The sequence below is a fragment of the Neomonachus schauinslandi genome, chromosome 12 (assembly GCF_002201575.2).
Source record: "Neomonachus schauinslandi chromosome 12, ASM220157v2, whole genome shotgun sequence".
Classification (NCBI taxonomy): Eukaryota; Metazoa; Chordata; class Mammalia; order Carnivora; family Phocidae; genus Neomonachus; species Neomonachus schauinslandi.
Window position 1 is genome coordinate 22,083,429 of NC_058414.1, and position 24,263 is coordinate 22,107,691.

Sequence of the window (24,263 nt, forward strand, 5' to 3'; positions counted from 1 at the left end):
AAAAATAGGAACAAAGATTCCAACACAAATTAAATATTAAAATCTAATTACATATGTGTGCAAAAACATAAAAATGACTTTTTTGATAATAGAAATGGGCATTCTGCTATTGGTGCAAAAAAAATGTCAAGATGAAAATGTCAAGATGAAATCAGTGGAAGAAAAAGTATCCATGCTTTTGTGAATTATCATGCACAATGGCAGGTAGGGTGTTTTATTTACTTTTCTTAATTTAAGGCTGTACCCACATATCCTAAGCAACACTTTTTTTTCAAAGACAAAATAATCATATGCTTATTTGCTATTACATGAAGTCCTCTGATACCACAATGATTTTTTTTAGAATGACTTTTACAAAAATTATTGTATTTATGACCTAAAATGAATTACAGAAAGTTATGGGACTGGGCGGAATAGAGACATGATAGCCCGGAGACATGAGTCAACCTATACTAACTAAATTAACCCATACTAAGACGCTGTTCACTTTGAAAGACCTCTTATTCTCCATTTGTATTAGAAAGATCAATTGAACTTCATGTTTCTATACTATTTGTCATGCAAATGAAGTCTTGGTGCGTAATAGTGCAAGGGTCAATTGCTTCTGTAAGTGACAGTTGATGAACTGCCCACTGCCTTAGACGTCATTAGTCCAGTAGAAGACTTTAAAAGGTAGCTTAGGCGCCACACAAAATGTTCTCGGAATGAATAGTATCACTATGGACATTTTATTATATAGCATGTATTTTACAATGACATGTTAATAGCACGTAATGCATATTAAGTATTTAAAGATTTTATTTATTTATGTGAGAGACAGAGTGCGCGTGTGGGGTGAGGGACAGAGGGAGAGAATCTCCAGCAGGCTCCCCGCTGAGCATGGAGCCCGACCCAGGGCTCAATCCCAGGACCCTGAGATCAGGACCTGAGCCAAAGTCAGACACCTAACCGACTGAGCCACCCAGGCGCCCCACATATTAAATATTTACTAATGTCTCTATTGGTTTTCATGACCTCCATGGCTTCAGCCTTACAGCTCTCTAAAATAGGTAAAAAAAAAAAAAAAGGAAGTTGTATTATAGGATTTAGGAGGCAGACCAATGGGGAATGTTCATTTTCTATAAAAATAATTTATGTCTTGGCATTGGCATATTACCTATTGAATTAAAAAATACCTTAGAAGTAGCAGTTCTGATTTATTGTATATGTTTGTGTGGTGGTGATGGGAGAGGAAGCAGGATGGACACGGAAGAATGGAACTTTGTAGGATGGAGAATTTGCTAAGGAATTATTATACTATCGAGAAAAGAAAAGTGCAAAGAGAAAGAAGGCCCAGCATGACAGTAGGAAGCTGGACTTCAGTTGTAATACAAATTGGCCACAGCCAGCCCGGGGGGAGCAATGATCCATAACTTTGAAAGTTTAGAATTGGTTCTATTAGTGACAGTTTATCAGTGTTAACAGGGGGCATGTCCAGATATGGCCTCCTGGCCTCTGAGTTGACTTTTTTCAGTCTATTGCCTTTTGCTTGGTAACTTTAGCCATCATTCTTTGCTCAAAATCAATTATAGTGATTGTGTAGTGTGTCCAACATGCTGCAGGATAAACATTTTATGTCATTTTTAGGCTGTATAGTATCTTGTGTATGTATTCATTGGAAATCATAAAATGAGCTGACTGTGCCTTTGTTGGTACTTACGTTTTGATTCTATTAGATTGTATTCAACATATTGTGGCTGTTTCTAGTAGAGGACAGAACACTGATTCCCAGAGTTAGTTGCCGGACATACCCTTTATCATGGATGAACTTTATCCAGTTTGCTGATTTGGGCATGCCATTTAAAGGCCACAGTTTTACGCTGTTATTAAACCAACATTTGTAATTTTGTGGTTCACAATTGGCCATTTATATGATTTTAGAGCTCTAGAGGACCTCAGACATAATCTAATCATCATATTATTGGGCAGAGGACACTGAGGCAAGAAAGTAAGAAGTTAACTTCCCCAAGTTTCCAAGTTAACTGTTCTGTTAGCACTTTCTGGCATCTCCCACTTGGAATTAAGTGTTTTGCATTTGGATTTCACATGACTAAGTGAAATCATTAAGTAATATGAGCCAGTATTAAGTGAGAGACATCATCTGGGATCTGGACATCTGTGTGCTAAAGTGTTAACTCATATCCAAAATGAATCACATTAGCTGGCATATACTTGGCAGCGTTGCATATTTTGCCATTTTCCCAGAAATAAGAGTTGATGATGGAGTTCATATATTCTGTCATTCTTTTTATTTCTCACAAGCACTGCTTTCTATAGAATTTAGTCATGCTATTCATACGGGGTTCTTCCTCAGAGGATTTCAAACACTGATCAGGGGTATTATTACTAGCCCGTTGAGCCCAACTAAATCACATAGTTCCTTGATCACATACACACATCAGTAATTATAGGCCTGGAAAACACTGGACATTATGCCAGAAGCTAGTTTTAAAGGATATTATCATTCTCAGCCCATTAGCTCAGACTCTATTATATTCAGAATTGTAAACTGTTCAGATAAGGATTACATGTATAAAGAGGCTAAGAAATTAAGTCTTCAAAATTACGGCTCTTTTTCCCCCCCTGTTCTGATTCTACTTCATTTCTGTCTTACTTATTTTATGTTAGTAAGTTTTTCACTTTGGAATTACTTAGCAGGTATACAAACATGCTTTCCATTTACAGGAAGAGGCTGTGGTTCTCTTTCTCTCCCTCTCTCTTCCTTTCTCTTCTTTCTTTGCAGTATTGATTTTGCTTTGCTTCAACAATTTCCTATACTTTCCTCGACTCCCTCTAAAACATATTCTTCTTTGAAACCTCTTCCGGGATGGAAGATTTGCTATATCTACAATCAATCACAGTAGATATTTTGTTGCATGAGGAGTCTTTGGGTCTGGGTACTTCCACAGATATGTCCTGGGATGTCTGCTGCGAAGTTTCTTAGCTGTCCATCTGTGTTATGAGTGATAGAGAATTATCTAAGATTCTTTGCTATTTCTTTCTTCCTTTTTTTTAGTTTTCAAAATCAGTATTTATCACGAAGGTTTTAGAGTTGCATTAATAAATATACATACATAGTTCAATTAATGTATCAAGGACCTAAGATTTCACTTGAATATTTAAGTATATTTAAAAAGATATTCAGAAATGGACAATACATTCTAATTATCTTCCTTATTCATATTGCTAACAGCTGAATCTCTTTTACAAAGTGTCCATTTATTCCCTACAGCTTTTACTTTGGATGGAAATGCTTTCAGATACAAAGTTGTCTCTACTTCCTTGCATTTTCCAAGGTGCATTGCAAGCAATGAATAAAAGCTTCTACTCCTTTTCTTCCATCAAATTTTAGCCCAGTAATGATACTGGGTGCACAAAAATAAGAATTCATCTTTTACATTGCATTTTTTCCCTTTACATTGAGGGGATTATAGAAAAAGCTCTTTAAACATTCTGAGATCCTTAAGTTGATTTCTACATGACCTCCAAGTGGTGTTAATGGTATTTGCAGAGGAAATGCCTTACTTAGTTGGCAAGAAAAGGACTCTGAACCCTTTGTGTATATATCATAACATAGAGTTGCTAAAAAATTTCTACTATTAACCTATCAGTAAACTCTTATAGAATTCACCTATCAATGGGAAGTGAATAATTTTGTTTTCTCTGTCTTTGCTTTAGCAGACACTGTCAATTAAGCTAAATAAAGTTCCAGAAGAAGCCATGGTAAACTTGACTGCAAACCAACAGGGATTCAACTAAGAAGAAGAAAATGTGAAACTCTTTTCATTAAGAATTTCAGCAGAACTTAAATTCTAACCCCAGAATGAGCAGATACTGTTAAATCCCTACAGATTTTACAAACTACATAGGATAGCAGATGAGTAATCAGGGATTCTGGCCCCAGAACTGATAAACTGAATCCTGGAGCTTTGTCGAGTGTTTTTTTTTTTTTTTTTTCTTACCTATATACTAGGTAAATTAATACTTTCCCTACTCTTGCTTCACTCATGATTCTCCAAGGAATACTGAGTTAGCTTTCCTTAAACAGTTTTGAGACATTCATATAAGTTCCACATATGAATTATTTGCTTTACTTTTTTTCTCAAATGGCATAACACATCTTGTTTTTTAGTTTTTTGTTTTTTTGTTTCCACAAACTGTCAGCTCTTTTGGAATTGAACAGTGCTGCATAAAATAGCTACTGCATATTGGTTTTTTTTCTTTTACATGTATTCAGGCTGATTTTCCATTCTATAGGTTACTGGCTTAGCTATTATACTCTCGTAAAAAGAAGAACTCTTTAAGGGTTGAATGAAAATTCATTTGTCCTTCTTGCTTTCTTCTTGCCCTCTGCAGGGGAATTTTCACTCTAGTGAGCTTTCAGAAGATGTATTGTTATACCCTGCTGAGCCAGAACAGGAGACTATGGATGATTAAATACCAACAGTGTACTGTTTCTGTACTAAACATGGAATTAGCCATTGGGCTCCACCTAATGAGCCTATAATCTAATTAGACAGATTGACAACACCCAGAAGAGAAAAGATAAGAAGGCACATCAGCACAGTAAGTTATATGGAGAAAGTGGCATATTAGGAAATTTAGGAATTAAAACCATCATAAAACTAACTTACAACTGAAGCATATTTTGCAGTTTCCAAAATATTTTTTACAGTCACTGTGTTATTTATCCCAGTAAACGCCAGATGTCTACTGGGCAAGGATATTCAATATATAGTTGGGTCTCAGACATGAACAAAGTGTGATGCAAATTCTCAGTATTTAACTGTAATGAATCTCTTCCTGTAACTGATTTTCCTCTGAGGACCTCATTGTTCACTTCAACATCTTACGTATGTGAATAAAGGACATGCAGACTTTTTCCTTTAAGTCAAAGAGATAAAACATGTTTGGATTGGTGCAAAAACCTCAAAGATGTTTCTACATCCTCTGTTATCTTGAAAAACATCAAGTCTTTTGGGACCACTTTTTCGAGAATACTACATTCCTTCATCTGTCCCATACTTGAAACTAAATGAGGTCCCACAGTTGCTTATCTGGGGGAAGTAGTTTGGAATTAGGAGCCTCAGAGACATGCCCTGGAATCCTACTTCATTACTTACCCTTAGTCTAATTATGTCTATTTTATGCATTCATAGGTTTCCCTTTCCAAAACATAGTTTCATTTGAACCTCAATAATCATGTGAAATCTTCTTAGGACTCTAAGTTCTCTGTTGAGATAACTTGGTTATCTAAATGACATACTTAGAAAAATTATAGGATAGGTCTTGTTCCAAGAAGCTTTGAAACACCTTTAGTTCAATACTTCTTAATACCAGATACCATTTATTGATTTAAAAAAAAATGTGAAACAGCTTCTCTATATATTTGTCGGCTCTGCTCCCCCTCAAAATCAGTGAGGCTTGGGGGCAAAAAACTGGGTCATATAGCAAGGGAAAAAACATGCTATTATAAAATATTATTCATTCTGTGTATTGACCTTGAATTTTCCTTTTATCTAGCCAGACAGGGGTATATAAGATATGGGTACCAGGGTATATAAGGGAACAGTGAAAAGGGAACAGATTTATTTCTCTTCTATCTAGCACTTTCCCTCAATGTCTTTCTTTATTAATAAAAAATACAGAATGTTTTACAGACTAAATTCAACACACACACATACACACACACACACAATTCATGAAAAATGGGGTGGGGGGGGAATGGGTGGGAAGAAAGTGAAGGCAGGTAGAGAAGGAGTATCATGATATTGCACCTTAGAGATGGTGACTTTGAGTCAAACGCTTCAACCTTGAACCAGAGCAGAAATACTTGAGAAGTGGTTAATCAGACTCCGATAAGACTTCCAATTCTGGGGAGCTGTTTATTCTCCTAGAAAGTAGTAGCACGGTAGTCAAATAGGGGTTTGAATCTCAGGCTTACCATGTACTAGTGGTGTGAGCTTGGGCTGGTTTCTCAACTTTTCTGAACTTAAGTTTCCTTGTTTGTAAAATAAGAATAATTATCTCTATCCCACCGGGTTACTATAGAGATTAAATCAGATACTATATATTAAGAGTTTGGCACAGTGTCATTAAACTCAATGAATGAATATTATCATTAGACAACCCAGCTCTGTCATTAAGCTATTTGTTATAATGAATCAAAATCTGTCTCTGTACAACTTCCACCCATTTGTGGTTATTCTCCCACCTGGAAAAACCTAGAAGAATTTGAGGGAAAACAAGGCTGTTTCTTCTTCCTTTTGGCAGTTATTCAATGACTGAAGCACTTTGCATCCTCTCTGTACTGTGGATTTTAGCATATAATTCCTTCCCTCTCCCATCCCACTGAGTTGTTAACAAGTATGAACTTTGTTGGCAATATAAAATAAATCTTACTGCTATCACTTCTCCCTGAAAAAAAATCAAAATGGGAATCATAAAATAAAACACTCAACAAATACAAATTACAAAATTGAGCACTTAATTGTCTTTGAACAACTGTTCAAATGTATATAGATGCTGACTCTTAGAAACATAAACCTCATAGAAACCTTATTCACATATTACCTCAATTCCTCATGACCTAGGAGTAATAAAACAACCTCAGATTTGTTTCTCCTTCTGTCTTAAAGGCACCATAGTCCACCCAGTTGCTGCAGCGTGAAACCCAAAGAAGCAAATGTACTTAACTCTTTCTTCACTCATCTCATTCACTCAGACAAGAAGGAACACTATCCACATATTTTCCATTTCATTTCCTCTTCTCCTCCAGTGGTTGTGAGAGCAGAGCTTCCAAAAGATGGATGCCCAGCCCACAGCAACCTGGCAGCAAACAAACGAAGGCACTAAGTACCAGCGCCTCACTCTCTTTGGGCCTCTGACGGCCAGATACTTCTTCCCACTCACGGAGCCCAACTGGTAGAGTCCATAAAGGGAACCGGGGAAGGTGGGTGTGGGGAGGGACACGGAAGAGATACTGAATATTTCTTAACTTCTCTGCTGATTCCTGTCTATTCATATTTTATATTGACTCCAGATCTATCTTTCTAAAATGCACATTTGATGAGGTTGCAGCCCTGCTTGCAACCCCTCTGTGCCTCCTGAGTGTGTTGTATAGTTCCCTACCCTATTAAGCTCCTGGCAGCCTTTCACCTCAACTTCTGTTTCTGTACTCCCTCTGTGCTGCCTCCCCGGTTTCAGGCATAACAAACAGCCCGTGGTTTTCCGGGTCCCCTAGATGTGGACCCATGCAAGGATCACGTTGTTTTCATCGTATAAGCCCATATCCTACCTGGCACAGCCCCTGGCTCATAGTAAAAGCTCCCGTATGTGCCTGCTGAATGAATGGATGTCTGCACTTTTGCACACTATATTCCCCATACGTGGGATGCTTAATAAATTCATAATCTCCCTTCAGGTCTCTGAATCACACTTCATCTGTGAAACCTTTCCTGGCCTCTCCCTACACCCTCTCCTCCTGTGGGAGACTCAATCCTCAGGAGTCTGTACACATCTCTTCTAGTATTTATCTCCAGGTGTCATTTGAAATTGCTCACGTACCTCTGTGGCTTTGCCAGACTGTGCCATCCCTTATGGCAGAGACTGTTTCATTCATCCATGAGTCCCCAGGACCTGGAAGGATGGCTGATGTGTGGTGGGCACTCCCTGTACACACGCATGTTTATTGAGCAGTCTCATCTGGGGGTGGGGGGTAAAAATGTGAAGTAGGTTTTTTCCTACAGTTACTGTTATTATCCTCTTTTCCCATTCCTTAATGATAGCTTGGGAAAATTCTTAACTTTGGAGTCACTTTTGGCTACAAAATGCCTAGTCTCCTCAACTTTAAACTTGATTTTAATCTCTTTTCCTCCTATCCTGTGCATGGGCTTGTGCTGGGATCCTGGTAGCTTTGAGGTGGGGGACACGTGGTCTGCCCCTGGGTGACTGCTTCTTCCCTCCCTTACTCTTCAAGGTCTAGTTCTTCCAGAGAGGAAGTCTTTTTTATTTAGTTGGCTGCAATGGCTGTAATTGGCTGGTTTTATTTAATCGGCTGCCTGTCTCGGGAATGGTAACTGGCCATTGAAGTGGCAGGTGCTTAGGGGCCGGCTCTCTCATGGGATGGGTCTGTGCATTCATCCTAGGGTCAGTGCAGTATCTGGTTCAAGCTTGACCTCTTTCATCTCCATCAGCTGCTGCCATATTGGAGCACTGCCCAGCCTGCTGATGCTGAGTTTTCCTTGCCCACGGTGGCTCTCCTGAGCCGTATATGGAAGATGGCTGGCTCAGGTCAAGGTCTCTTTCAACCACAGAGAACTTGGCATAGCCTTGCCATGCCAGGTACTGGGTGCAGTGGCTTCACTGTCGTGTTTTCTTTCTATCCTCCCTCCTCTCTCCAATTCACTTCTTTCCTATTCTGATGGGCAAAGGAAGCAAGTCCGCTCACTGCCTGAGCAGATGTCCAATTTGGAAACCAAAACACCATCTCTCCTTGTTTTGCAATCTCAATTTCAAGGAGTGATTCTTTCTTTAGAGCCTCCCTCCTCACTTGGATTGAGATGGGGATGGGAAGCACCCCTCCCTTTCACATGGGGACTACTGGGTTACTTCCCAACACAAGCACTGCATCCCACATAAGGAAAACTATGTTGAAGTTCTTTTCCCCTCTCCAGCTTCTGTTTATATAGAGAAGGGGGGGCAGTTTATTGTAGTAGAGCAGTTCCACAGTGGCCACGGGGGAGGGTGATGGGACCCAGAGCCAGTTCTATGAAAAGCCCCAACTTAACATCCCATTATGAAGTTTGCTGAATAAATGAATGAGCAAATGGATATATCTATTTTGAGTATTACTGATAGACAGGAATACTGATGCTGTGCAGTGAGGTGCTAGGTGAAACAGAACAAAATTAGTCAGTGACAGAAATCCAAAGTGAAGGACTGGACTTCTAGCTCAGGGCTCAGTTCCCCGTCTGCCATCTTTGTAAAACCTCCCCTGGTCTCAGCATGGCATGCGTTCACAACATTAATTAGTAATGCCACTGCACACATCAATAAGAGACCAGAATTACCACCAGAAAGTCAGTTTTGTATTTTTTAGAATTTGCAACTCTGAATAGGGAGAAAAATGTCATTTCTGCCAGAGGCACAGCATCTTGCTCTGCTCTTATGTAAACTCACTGTCAGGCAATCCCAGAAACTGCCTCCACTCGCCTCTGGGCAAAATGTCTCCTTTTCATAGAAAAATGTCACCTTTTCTCTAGGAAATGGCAGGTGGTTATTTTTTCCAAAGGAAAAATGACCTTTGCATTTTGTTAAAAAAAAAAAAATCTCAAGGACCCAGCCAGCCTTGATGAGAACATCGGAAACAATTCCGTATCTTTTAGTTTGTACTTGAGGTCCTACTTTGTAAATTCTGAGATTACACCTGTCACCACTGATGTAGCCTGTAGGCAAATGTCAATGGCCACAAAAGCCATTTCCCAGGAGTGTTCACTGCACGCAGGATGGATTTGTATAATTTCCCAGGAATGTTCATGCACGCAGGATGGATTCGTATAATTTCAGCTCTTGCTACATTTAGCCTCAACCTCATTACTCTAACACTTCAAAGCTTTTATGTCCCAATTCAGGATCACAATCTTACACAAGTCCATGAGAAAGTGCTCCGAAAACATGCCGGTATTGCTACCTAGCGTGCCTATCCATCACGACGCTGGAAAGTATGTTAAGTGCTTCATATTACATTTAGAGATGTGGCAATCTAAGTCTGTTTTTTCATGCCCTAAATTTCATTCTCTCCTGAGAACATGGGAGAAAATAGATCCAATTTTTGCTTTTTTCCTAGTCAGGTGAGAAAACAGGAAAGAAGAACAAACAAAGAAGCCAGAGGAGTGAAAATTTCAGGACCCAACACTTCAAAACAAAGAAGGAAGGAATACAAAAGTGGTAAGATGGAGAAAGAAGGTCTAGGTTATTAATCTTGGTTTCACAAAACAAAGTTCCCCCCTTTTTTGTCAGTATCTCGTTTACGTGATGAAATGTTTTCGTTTCTGACAATAGTTCTTGCCATTAAGAGATGCAAAATTCACCTTACAGAGTTGGATTTTCGAACAAAGTAGTAAATGAGATGATGACACGAGATTTACCGTGTGTGCTCCTGTCAGTTCATGCAAATCCTCAGCTGGAGCATGTGAGAGGCACATTAATTACACTGGGTACGGGAATCATGTTTCTGCAGCTGCAGCAGCTTTGATATTTGCCGACTCCAGTGCGCTCCATCTCTAATTTCACTGGCAGCTTGCAAAAACCAGCAGAATTACACTTATAAACAAAGGTCTGCAGGCAATTTATCTTCTGTTGACTTCAGTGAAGTCTTCTTGTTTAGAACATGAAGAGATTTATAATTACGAACTAAGATCCAAGACTTAGCTGAGGAAATAGTGGAAGACATATTTCTTGCCTCTTTTTCGCACTTATACGCACATATCTGTAGGTGGTGATATATGTGTGTGTATCTAGGAAATTAAACCACTCATTGAGCATTTACGAGCCCACATGACAGTCTGTAGGAATATGCACCAATATCCTATACAGATATTTGATTCAGGGAATATTATTTCTTTTAACAGAAACATATATTTTGCCTCAGACATTTTCCAACTATCTTACTCTCTTTAGACTTTTCTTTTTGTTTCTTATGATTCAGGATTGACATGTTTTTATTTTGGAGTGGGTTATAATATCAAAAAGTGAGGAACTTCATTAAACAAATGAAGATGAGGCTAGCGATGTCTCCAACATGTGTCTAGTAAACAGGAGTCAGAATCCAATGGCATGCCTAAATGGCATCCCAGCCCAAGTTTCAGTGGGATATGCACACACAAGAGGTTGAGTGCTCTACTTCAGCTGCCAGTTTACCAACAGAGTAAGGGTTGTCAACATGGCACCACAATTCTAACAATTTTCTGAAACGTACTTTAAGAAGCAAGAGATTGTTGTTGTTAGTGGTCCATACAGAATCATTCATTTCCGGGCTCCAAATGGTGAACATCCTAAGCTGCTCATTAACTCTTTTCGTATATCTCTCACTCCCAGAACACTAAAGCTTCCTTCAGTTGATTGGAAGATAGTCTTACAAATACTAATAACGGTTACCAATTTCGAATGACTCCATATGTCATGCCCTATTCTAAGTACTTTATATATAATAGCTCATCTAATGAAATGTTTGGTTAAATTAGACAAAGAAAAGACTTAAATAATTCTCTAAGGGAGCATAAATAATCATAGAAAAATCTATCATTATTACAGCAAATCTTATGCCTTCATAGTAATCCATGTAAGCAGATCAGTGCTGCACAGATAGATTCCTTCAACTGTTCAATCACCAAGTTGAATGTTGAATATATGTCATATATCTGGTAGTAAATATGCCTCAGGAATTTATTATTGGTGAAGTCAGACAGGGTTCTGACCTAGAGAGCTTATGGTTAGGTGCTGGGGGCGGGGGATGGCAAATAACAAGAGCTTACAAGTCTGCTGAAGGAGAGGGCGGGTGAAAACAAACACCTTTTATAAAAGAACAGACTGTTCCCTGATGAACCAAAGGCTCAGTTCCATTAGTTGCTGGACGGGAAGTAATAGGAACTGAATGACTTTAACATTGTCTATAAAAACACACATGCCAATCCAGACACCAGAATCTGGTACTCCTTGTACCCATTTGGATACTTTTGTTTCATTTATAAGCAAGGGAACTGGGGATCCTGGCCCTAGACCTAAGAAAGTAAAATGATAAAAACTTCTTAAATGCATTTAGATGATACCATTATTTCCAATGGGTCTAATTTAAGCTGAAAACCTTTCACTGATATACTGACAACCAACCACTTCCTCCATGGAGTGGGTGATAAAAAAAGACAGCATTAACCCCATAATCTCCAGTCCATTTCCATTAAATTTAAATGATAAGCTTTCAGATTTTTAAATCGCCAACTTCAGACCCAATAAGATTACTCTAATGTTAACATCTCTGGTGTTATAACATCTAGTACCCTTCTGAGCTGGGCTCTTAGGCTGAGTAGGAGCCCCAGCTCCTTTCTTCTTGAGCTCCGGGGGTGGGGGGGCAGTGGACCTGTACTGCAAATTAATGTAAAGCTTTTCTGCAGAATAACTTAAAAATAATAGCAATAAAAGTACATTTAAGTGCATTGACTTCCTTGGTGTTAAGAGGTACAACGGTCATGAATGTCATAACTCAATTACTGTGTGACTCACCCACATGGATACCAATACTGAAATTAGAAACAAAATTAAAGTAACAAACTTTGCTCTATCTGTGCTAAAAAGAGAATCAAGTTCTTAAGCCTGGGGCAGAGATGAAAACTAGATAGAACTTGTAGAGTAGTTAATCCTTCTCAAGTGAGCTTTTATCGAGACTCTGATTTTAAATGAAGAGGTCATAAACAGCGATGCACGAGGCATTTACAAAGAGAGAAAAGACAGAAATGTGCCAAGAAGAGGCATGGCAAATAGCACTTGTTTGGGTTACAAAGACCTTTTTTTAAAAACCAAATGTGTTATTGAAGCATATTATAATTTAAGAATTGGTGCAACAATGCTTTACACCTTTCAAGTGGTTTGGTATGCAGCCAAAATCAAGTATTATGTCAAGGATGGCATTTGTATTACCTAATATATCATCTTAAAAGGAGGACAGAAGATACAAAGTGTTTACTGTGGCTCTCGCCTTCTCTGCAAGATGTCCGGTGATGAATCTGGAAAGCCACATTGCTTGCAGGGGAGATGTTAGGTATTTGAGCAAAATGAAGTGAGGTTTTAAAAGTTGGGATGCCTGGGTGGCTCAGTCAGTTAAGCGTCTGCCTTCAGCTCAGGTCGTGATCCTGGAGTCCTGGGATCGAGTCCCGCATCGGGCTCCCCGCTCCGCGGGGAGCCTGCTTCTCCCTCTGCCTCTGCCTCTCTCTCTATCGCTCATGAATAAATAAATAAAATCTCAAAAAAAAAAATAAATAAAAGTTAGGTGTGTTTGGAAAGAATCAAGAGTAAATATATTGACAAGTTAAACAAGCACAGTTTATTTCTTCTCTACTGGAGAAATTAGTATTGGTCAGCTGGCTAGAAATTCAATTTGATTTTCTGGCTTTTGTAGAGCACAAGACTTTTGTGTGTGTGTGTGTGTGTGTGTGTGTGTGTCACATCGAAAGCTCATAAATGTCTAATATCAACAGGTAATTTAGAAAATTATCTAACATAGAGTCTGAATTATTTTGTTAGATCTTACACAGTGAATTACTACAACCACTTCCTCTATTTTTATTAGAAAGATAGAGCTGGAGACCTGGTGGTTTTACTGCTCATATTCCCTGGACATGGTATTATGATTCACTGCTATTTGTTTGTAGCATGATGGAGAATTGGAAGGCAACCCATTATCAACACTTCTGTCCCAGAAAGGTAAAAAAGGTAGAGCGTCCACAAAAGTCAATGATAAGTTTCTGAGGGAAGTTTGAACAAAGTCAAGTAATTCAGAAACAAGGAAGCCACAGAAGGATACTGCAGTAGATAAAAGATGACTAGAAATGTTTTGCTCCTTCTCCCATCAAAACATGGGGCCAGTTTCTGGGCCCTTGAATATGGGCTGACCTGTGACTTGCTTTGATCAGTAGGAGGGGTAGAAGTCATGCCATGCTACTTTGAGGCTAGGCCGTGAGAGGCCTGACAGTTTTCCCTTTTGCTCTCTTAGAGCCCTAAGCCACCAAGGAAACTGGCCCAGGCACCCTGTTGCTGAGACCATGTGGAGAGAGAGATGCCTTATCAGCCCTGGGGAGTCCCATCCATCCCAACTGTGGCCTCAACTGTGAGTGAAACCACCCCCCACATCCCAGCCCCAGGAGGGTTTCCTCATTATTGTGGCCCCATGAAAGTCCCAAAGTGAGCCTAGCTGATGAGATCCACCCAGCAGATCCCAGGCAAGAATGTGGAATCATGAGCAAATGTTTGATTGTCACTGAGTTTTGGTGTGGTGTGCAAGAGAAAACTCAACAGATACTTCAAATAGAAATATTACATTTCTCTGTTTCATTCATTTGCCTCTGGAAATTGACAGAACCATCTAAATGTGAACATTTGAGGTGGAGGTGGGTGGTGATGAAGAACTGGCTGATTCACTGAGACGTTTTATACGGCAAGCCAGTCAATGTGAGAGCAGCTGGGACAGACCAACACAGTAGTGTGCTCAAAATTCAAAAGGAAGCCTGCACTGGACACAAGTTATCAGGTAGAGGGAAGATGAGACACAAAACATTTTTGAATTACATCTTGGGCTTTCTCTTACATACACTCTTTCTCAGGAGATGTTTAATTAATACCCATGGAATTTCATTAAACTGCTAAGGAGCTAACAATGGTTAGGGAAGATCAAATAAAACTGGGGTAGGCCAGGGTGGGAAACCACTGGGTGACCATTAACTGGAGAATCAGTACCGAAGGGTTATCTGATTACACAGCACCCACAGCCTCAGGTTAATCTTTGCTGTTCCCTAGAAAGCAAAAGGATAACTAAGATTTCAGGTAATGCGAATTATGGGATAGAGAATTAACAGGGTTAAAATCCCCCAAGAATGAGAAATTGCTCTTGAGTCAATGTCCTAGGCTGATATGAAAGATAAACATAAGGAGTAATCAGCTTTGTTCTATTGGGTAGATGGCCAGAGACTCTACTCCAGAAGTTAGTGCCCAGGAATATTCATAAACACTCCATGAAGGCAATTCTGAGCATAGGCTCTGTTGAGAGGCAGTCAGCGTAGGATGGAGAATGTTTAAGTTGTATAGTAGATGGGAAGGGAGTCTTCTTGCTATCTACCACTCCATACAGTAGTTCTCAAACATCAGTGGGTGTAAAAATGCAGATTCTAAGACGTCTGGTTCCAGATGACAGACTGAATACACATCCTCTTTAACAAAGACTTTAAAATGCATAAACCCCCAGCAATGAAAAGAACCTGAGAGAAGCCATTTATATGACAGAGAGGGGCCGTTATGTGACATGACAGCTCAAGAGAATTTTAGAATATGGAATGAAAATCAAGGCATGATGACTAATTTATCATGGTTTCGGAAGGTCTATTCTAGAGCGGAGGGTTGGCAAACTCTGGCCCGTCGAGCAAAACCTGCTGCCTGTATTTGTAAATACCATTTTACTGGAACACAGCCACACTAATTTATTTATGTGGTGTCTAAGGCTGCTTTCACAACAGAGTTAAACAGCATGACAGAGACCACCTGGCCCACAAAGCCTAAAATATTTACTATTTGAACCTTTACAGAAAGCATTTGCTGATTCCTGTTCTAATGTGTTCTTGGAGTGTGTGTGTGGGGCGGGGGGCAGGGGACAGAGGCAGGAAGGGCTCTCAGTTGGTCTGCAGAATCCCAGGAAGGTTTGATACAAGTATATAATCCTCCTGGTGGCACTGTTTGCAGAACTCCCACCACCTACCCCAAGTCAAAAACTGAGGGTGTCTCCAAAAAAAAAGTCCCCATTTAACAGATGTTCATATTCTGTCCCTGGCTAAGAACCCTAGGGATACTTTTCAGTTTCATTTTTAAATATGGACAGTTGAGGATCATAACACACTCAAGGACCTTGCTCCAGTAAAATGAGCATCTGTAAAAAAGAGGTATGGATGTGGATAACTGTGGACTCTGCTGGGGAGAGACATGATGGAAGGTCCCCAAGGGTCAGATGAACACACAGCCTCAGAGAGGAACAGGAGGACAAAAGATGCCCAGAAAAAAGAAGACCCACTAGAGGACCTAATGTGATGGTGCTTTGGGAGGAAAAACAAAAAATTATCTTAAGAAAGATACTGCAAGACAGAGAGAAAGACAAAGCAAAACTCCACAAAGCTGTTTAAGGGGAAAAAGGTATTAATGGTACACTGCTGGGGTCAGTGAATTAATTTGTAAAGCCATGGTAATGCATAAACTGTACCAATATTACTAAAATTAGTTGTAAAATTCTATTGGGAAAATATGGGAAGACATAGGCTGAGAGCTAAATCTTCATTTCTTTCTAAGAGGAAGTAAATATAGGTCATGTCTAAATCTGTTAAATCAAGACAACAGCATAAACACATTAATTGGAGGTGTGAAGGTATTTACCATCACTAAGAATACAAACTGATTGAGTGCCTCTGGGATAGGGGCCTGGAGGGTGGGGAGGAGCAGGACAGGAGATATTTTATGCATTACAAATATTTTGATGTGATTTTTTTCCCAGATGCATGGATTGATTTGACAATTTTTAAAAGTATATAAATGCACATGCCCAAAAAACCACTTCCAGAAATTGGGTGTCAGTAAGCGCAGGGGCACAGGAATCTGCATCTTTAAAAAGCTCCCCAGGTGATTCTTGCAAAATTAATCTTATGCCTCTACTTCCAGAAACACAAAGAACAAGGTAGCAACCAGCAAAAGGGCAGTAACCATGATCTGCGGAAATGGAGAAATGCCAGGAGCTAGAGAATGTCAGGATGCTAGTCTCCCAGTTTCTTGCCATTTCACTAATAACATGGATATGTTTTAGAAGAGGGCAAATAAAATCTAATAGGTTGTGAGTGACCTCATAATTCAACCCCTACCTATAGAAGAACTTCACAGAGCGGCCAGCTTTCCTCTCTCTTATATTTCTTGAAAACCTCAAGACTCGATTCAAAAATTAGCCTCGGGAAAAACAGGAGACATCATGTAACAAGAGAAGCTTTTTAACTGAAGGTTGCTAGATAAATAACTCTCAAGACTTTGCAGTTTCTATGTAAGCCTTAGTATATCAATCTTGATTTTAAAAATAGTTTAAAGAATATTTCCAGGATCTCTGCTGCCTACAAATGATTGCCAGGATGTGTAGAATACTTAATAATCAGAAGTTGGATGGTTTCTGGGCACTATGGTAATTTCTTCGAAGAAAGCTTCTTTTGAACATTATAGGACCATTGGGGATTGGCTCAATTAGTTTTCAAAAAGCAGCCAGGGGCACAGTGTCCCCATTTTCTCCTGTTCTCTACCCCTTCCCATGAGTCAGTGCTGACTGAGAAAGAAAGAATTCCCATCCTACTCTTGTTTTTACTGTGTAGGACCCTTGGTCAACTTTTTAGTAGAGTGGATCTTTCTTTGTGTCCACACAAACTATTGACATTTCTTTGCCTAGATTAGAGATAACCTAGAGCTAGAAAAACAGATTCAAGTATTTTCATGCATATTTCAATGTCAAATGAGACCACTCACCGTTTTTAAGACTTTTTTATTTATTTGAGAGAGAGACAGAGACAGACAGAGAGAACAAGAGTGGTGGGAGGGGCTGAGGGAAAGAGAGAGAATCTCCAGCAGACTCCCCACTGATCCTGGAGCCTGACTCTGGCTGATCCTACAACCCAGAGATCATGACTAGAGCTGAAACCAAGAGTGGGATGCTCAACTGGCTAAGCCACCCAGGCACCCTGAGACCACACACCTTTTAAATACTAATGATTTATCACTCTATCTGTAGTGTCTATTTAAAAAAAATCTTGAGGCTCACTTATAGATGAAGTCATTACAAAAAAGGAAATTAATTTTGTCCCTAACATGTTTTTGTCTTTTTAGTTCCCTCTAGAAACTGGAATGTTGGTTTGTTTTTGCTTTAATGGTAAGCTATTGGTCCAATTAGCATTGACCAGGTTATGCTGTTAAAGTGGAATTCAGCCAATTCAAATTTCACTTCTTAATTTCTAAGTGTATCCAACAGTCAGTCCGTCCGTCCATCCATCCATCCATCCATCCATCCATCCATCCAACCATCCATCCAACAAATACTTATTGAGCACATGTTCTTTGCCTTGCACTGTTTCAGGTTCTAGGGACACACAAATCAAGAAAACATCAGCCAATAGAGTAGAGCTCTATGCCTAATTGGTTGAAAATTTATATGAGAAATTTATATGAGAAAGATTTTATATATACGTATTCATGCATTTATGAAATCTGTTTTTTAGTTGAGGATATATGACTACATACTATTCTTCGATATTTCCTACATGTCATAATAGTTCGTCTTTACCAGTTATGATTATCATTTTATTTGATAGTTCACATGAATACCTACTGAAGTTGGAATATTGCCATAGGGCTGTGATGGCATATAAATCTTTATCTAGGTATTCCCCACTACTGTGCCTTTGCCTATGTTGTTTCCTCTTCCTGTGGCTCTCATTTGTCTACCTAGCAAACACCCCTTCATCATTCAAAACTCTGTCAGGCATCATCTTCCCTACAGGGCCCTCCCTAAGCACCTCCCAGTGGACTCAATCTCCCAGTCCTCTGGCTTATTTCTGGACTTTGTACATATTTTTATTATTGCATTGATGTAAATATTCATTAACTTGCTACTCATTATTTCTATAGTGTAAGCTTCTTAAGGATAGAAACATTTGTCTCTTCATTTTTGCATCCCTAATAATTAGCAGAATGTCTGGGACGTATGGATATTCATAAAGTATTAGCTGAATGACCTGAGCAGCCATTCCTATTACTACTTATGGAATATCACAGAAATGTGTGTACATTTTATTTTAAATTACTTCACAAGTAAAAATAAACATTTAAATTTCCGGAGTATTTTAAAAGCAGTAGATTTCAACCTTTTATGGCATTCTTTTCTGATGAGAGAGATTATCACTTCTATAAAAGCCCAATAAGATTACATGGTGAGGAACACACTTCTTTTTAAACATTTCTGTTCCTTCCTCCTCCCACTCTCTTGATTTTGTGCCAACCTCAGGGTTATTGCAGAGTCATCCTACTCATATTGTGTTACAACTACCTGTTTATCTATTGGAGGCCCTTCCTAGACGTAAACCCCTTGAGAGCCAGGCCTTGTCCTATCCATCTTTGTCGCCCTTATGGACTGTGATGTTTGTGAAAGTGAGGAGCTGAACACATGTTTCCTGAATGAATGAATGAATGAATGAATAGGAATAAATTTGAGACAGTGGATAGCATTAAATCCTAGGTTCTTCTTTCTGTTAGGACCTGTTTTGGATTATGTTAAATGAAGAAAATCTGCTAAATTCTAAATAAAAGCTTAGACTGTGTGTGTGTGTGTGTGTGTTATACCAAACTAGCAGAATGAGTACGAAGGGAAAAAGCCTTGCTGTCCAAATGTCTTTTTTTGCTCTAAGTTTACACTGAAAAAAGTCTTTTGTAGTTTTGAAACATGGAATAGTGGATAGGATCAGAGAAAAAAAAATAACTATTCCTTATTATGAAAAGAAATAGGTTTATTAAGTATTTCACTGAAGTTCAAAAGCTTTGGGGATCCCTGTCCCTCTACTAAGATGGTATTAATTCTGTAATTTCCTCTTATGCTAATTGTAGGCAGTAAGATGATTTTTAGTTGAGTCATTTGATGTTTCTCTGTGATTTTTTGGCAACATGAAGGTGTGGATGTTTAGTAAAATATCACTAGATGAACAGTAGAGGACATGCTCTAACTTAACAGAAAATTATGTACACATGCTTAAAACTTAACATGCTCTTAACAGAAAATTATGTACACATGATTTTTACAACTGTAGAGTTTGAAAAATGTGGTGGGTTAGTTTTAAACTTCGCTCAACTTTTAAGGAGATGTAACACCTATTAAATGGATTATTATCCACTAGTGAGTGGGAGTGACAAATATGTTCATTAGGTGACCTTGAAAAGCAGTTATTTCTGGAGGAACCATTTACTAAATGGTAATACAACAATTCACAAATATACAGACCACATAGATGTGATAACTTTTCCTCAAAGTAATTCTCTAATTTGTATATCTACTAAGACACATTAACTTTGGCGAGTTGATATCATAAATTAAATCAACACTGAAAAATGTGTAACGGTGATACGGTTCTTTGGAGATACAGTTACTGTACTTTATAATATTCTTTCTAATGTATTTCAAAAACGCTACAAAATTCTTGAATCAGTATTTTATTTTATTTTTTTTTATTTATTTTTAAAGATTTTATTTATTCATTTATTTGAGAGAGTGAGAGAGAGAGAGAGAGAGAGAGAGAGAGCACACGAGAGGGGGGAGGGTCAGAGGGAGAAGCAGACTCCCTGCCGAGCAGGGAGCCCGATGCGGGACTCGATCCCGGGACTCCAGGATCATGACCTGAGCCGAAGGCAGTCGCTTAACCAACTGAGCCACCCAGGCGCCCTTGAATCAGTATTTTAAATACACAAGATCAAATCTGATTTCTTCTTTTTTTGTTTTTTCCCCAGATAAGGAAACTAGCATTTACAAGTTATGGGATTAATCCAAGGTCATGGGCCAGGTAGGAGAATTTAAAATCAAACTGCAAAACCAGACTTAGTTCATTACTTTTTTCTCTACCACTGTGGACCTTTCATATTTTATGCTTTTGTGCCTTTAACAATTTGCCTCCATATCTCCATGTTCAATGAATTTTGATTATAATTTGATAGACATCCAAGCAACTGCATGTGAAAATTGATTCATAAGAACTACAGAAAAAAACCTTATATATTAAAACATTGATGGGGACATATAAAGATGAATACCATTCAAATTTTTTTTCTATGAGATGAGCATGCATATTTAAATATCTAACCTGGGCAGTTCAGCATGAGAATATCACGACATTAATACAGATTTTAAAATATCAGTGGTTGAATATAAGGTAGAGTAGTATGAAATGTTAATCACATCTCTAAGAAGGAACTCTAAAAATAAATTAGAAAAGTGTCAATCTCAAGAGCCCATTAAATCCAGCAAGTAGAAGGGCCAGTCTGAAAAAATGAGACAAAAATGATATTTAGAGCTATTTCCAAAATACTTCAATTTGATACTCCTAAACTTAGGAGAAACATCATTTCTGGTTTCCCTAAAGTGAAGTGATCTTTGACCTTCAAATTAAAAACACAGAAAGAAGCTCCTCCTATTTGCCTTGGGGTGGGGAGGGGGGCCTGGAAGAAAGATGTTGTAAAACAAATTTCTAAAGCAGTAAGGACCTTACCTGTTTCCATTTTCCCATCCTGTGCTGCAGGCCCATCTGGAATCACACTTTTCACCTGCAGAAACTCATCAGGCTCATCTCCACCAATGATGGTGAATCCAAAACCCATGTTGCTCTTTTTTAGGGTGGTGCTGAGGAATGTTCCCTTCAATTGGGATGCATCCCGGGTGAAGAGTGGTTTTTCTACATTGGTCAATATAAGTTAAAAAAGAAAAAGCATATTTAAGGCAAGTTCTTACACAGGGGAAAGCCAGCTCCTGAGCAGCCATCCCAGGGGTAAGTGTGGGTGTCTCCTGTAGTAAAAGCAAGCAGGTGGTGAATTTTTAGTACTTCCTGCAAACACAGAGCAGTCCCAAGCATCCAGGAAAGGTGAAAAGCTGTGTGGTTTGTAGATTTTCGGTCAAGTCAGTGTTTGCATTCACCAAATTAGCCCTTCTTGGGCTTTTTAAAAAGGGCCAAATCAACAGGCCGTCAAAGGCTATAGATAAAGAGGAGCCCAAATCATCCAGACACATCTGGATACTTTCGTCCTGTTCTAAAGGAATCCAAGCAGGAGGTATGCGTGAGTGGCTGGTCCTGCACAAAACTCTGAAGGGATAAAACTGGAAAACGAGGATGGACTGTTTTATTTTTTAAAAGAATAAGACCCATGGAATGCTACCATCTATTCAAATATCTAAACTATTTAGAAGGATCACCTGGATGTGGGACTGAGTTAACTTTTGCTTATATTGTGAGATGCTATAAAGATAACCAGATAAGGTTCTACTGACCTCAAAGTGTTTAGTATACTCTAAGATGTGAGGAAAAGGCAAGCCAACATTTCTATATATCATTATGAATGTAAAGGTAACACATTTTGTAACAATATGTTGATACATTCGAATCATATACCTAAATAATCTGACCATAATTTGGAACCACTCATTTAGGTCTGACCACTAGTTTGTTACATAATATGCTTTTCCAGCTATGATCTGTAATAAACATATTCCTAACCACATTAAATGCTTTAAAAATAATAGTCATGCTAGGAAATAGAATTAATATTTGCTTTAAATGCTATCTCAGTCATATATATATATATATATATATATATATATACACACACACACACACACGAAGTATATATATGTGCATACACGAATACATTCAGTTATTACAATTTCGGTGATATGATTTGATGTTTGTAACAGCCAAACCGTACATAGGAACTTAGCTAAGTATTTTGGTGCTTTTGCTGCTGTTACATCTTGGGTGATATGTAATAGATACAATGAGTCATCATACTAGAATTTTACTTCATGTATTTATACATCACATAGATCTGCACTAAAAAAATTAAATATAATCATTCTCTATTTTATATTTAAGTTTATTTTACATTTTTTCCTTTAAAATGCAAATGCAAAATGCATATGGCCTTGCCATCTACGTTTCCTTTATGAATGTAACATTTATAGTCGGAGAGAAGTTACCGTGAGACCTTTACATTCATGGCATTTGTGCTGAAGGGGTGTGGTATTCGTGCTTTCATTTATGAGTATGAGCCCACAAGACGTGAGAAGTTTGTGCAGCAACTCATCCCACTACGGGGCTCCAAGTTGTGGGCAAGGGCAGCAAGCAGCCCTGGACAGACAGACGGACGTACCGAAGGGCCAGGGCCTCCCAGCGCGGTCCCGCGGATAGTAAGACAAGTCATTCACACTGCGCGACCTCTGAGGGACCGCGCGGGGGCGGGTGGAGGTGGGCTTAGGTAATGTCGACCAGGAACCGTCTACTGTCACAAAGGAAAACAAGCCTTATTCTTGTGCGTGGTCTTTTGAGGACAAACCTAGGAGTCTCTATGAATCTGCACTTTACAGTAAGTACTACTGTCAAAACCCACGAATCTCCACCTGGCACCTTGTTGCACATTCCTATGAGGTACCACCGGAGGCTTTAACTTAATCCACGGAGCAGAGCAAACATCCAGCTAAAGCTAAGAGAGGGGTTTGGGGAAAGCAGATTGATCATTTGAAATAGTCCCAGCTAAAGGCATATTTGGAAGAGCAGGCAGTTTGGTAGATCATTTTTCCCTTTGAAACGTGGAGGGTGGACATGGTACTCACCTCGGAAAGCCGGGGCCTGCAGGGGCTTTGTTCCAAGTTCTGTGTGGGGCATGTTATGCTGCTGTAGCTTCCTTTTTGCTTCCAGGACGGGGTTTTCAAACTGTGTTCTTCTATTTATGTGGCTGAAGAATAAAATTTCAAATTAGGATAACAGTGGGGCAGAGTCATTTAAGAGAACACATGTAGAGCTCTACAAGAGAGCGGGTGATTAAGGGACACCTTACGTGATCCGTCAAATGCCCCACCAGGCACGAGGTCAGGCCTCTGCTGGGGCTGGCCTGCGTACAGCGCACATTTCGGTATCAGGAGCAGAGTTCTCAATGCCTCGATCATATGTTATTATATTTAAATTATGCATGACTCTGCCAAAAGAACTAGAATGTGCACTTGCTTTCTAGTCTCCTGTGTTAGTTTGAGATGAGTTTGATGCATCAAAATAAATGGTCAGCAAATGAAATTTATACCAAACGGTGTTGCAAAGAGTATCATCTAAGCTTTGCAAAGTCCCCATATCTAACAAGATAAGTTAAATCCACTGGTGACTAGCAACCGGCATCCACACTTTTTAGAGTCAGACAGACTTGGATTGAAGGGCTGGGATAGAGAAGGAAAGACTCCCAAGGATATTTGCAGAAGTCGTAGAATACCTGTAGGGGGGTTGATGCTCACGTCAATCAAAAGGAGGGTATTCACATTTGACATAATAAGATGATAAACTCATGGATAGCAGACCCCAAGTGGCTTGAAACAGCTGTGGATCAGCTAACCTGAGGGCTGATAGCATAAGGATCCCTTACAGTCTCCTTACAGTCTAATGAATTCTTGTATGAAATTTAGAATTCCTTGTCCGTGGAGAGGGTAAGAACCAACAATGCTGCCTAGTGGGAGGGCTGGCATATACACTGGTTTTTGTTCTTTGTACAAATAGAATTGGGTTATGGTAGGAAAGCCGAAAAAGCAAAGAGGAGTTAGAAGACGAATGAACAATTCTGAGTACTTAACTCTGTGCTAAGTACTGCACATATATTTTCTC

At 39.1% G+C, this 24,263-nt stretch overlaps 1 protein-coding gene across 1 annotated transcript in view; it reads right to left on the minus strand.

Moving 5' to 3' along the window:
* The window catches only part of MAGI2 (membrane associated guanylate kinase, WW and PDZ domain containing 2), a 1,351,041-nt gene that overhangs the window by 263,861 nt on the left and 1,062,917 nt on the right, over positions 1-24,263 (minus strand). Inside the window, exons 8-9 of the mRNA XM_044920220.1 lie at positions 23,231-23,352; positions 21,120-21,302 (exon numbers count right to left, since the gene is read on the minus strand). Of these exons, the coding sequence (XP_044776155.1) occupies positions 21,120-21,302; positions 23,231-23,352 (305 nt within the window). The remainder of the gene's footprint in view (positions 1-21,119; positions 21,303-23,230; positions 23,353-24,263) is intronic.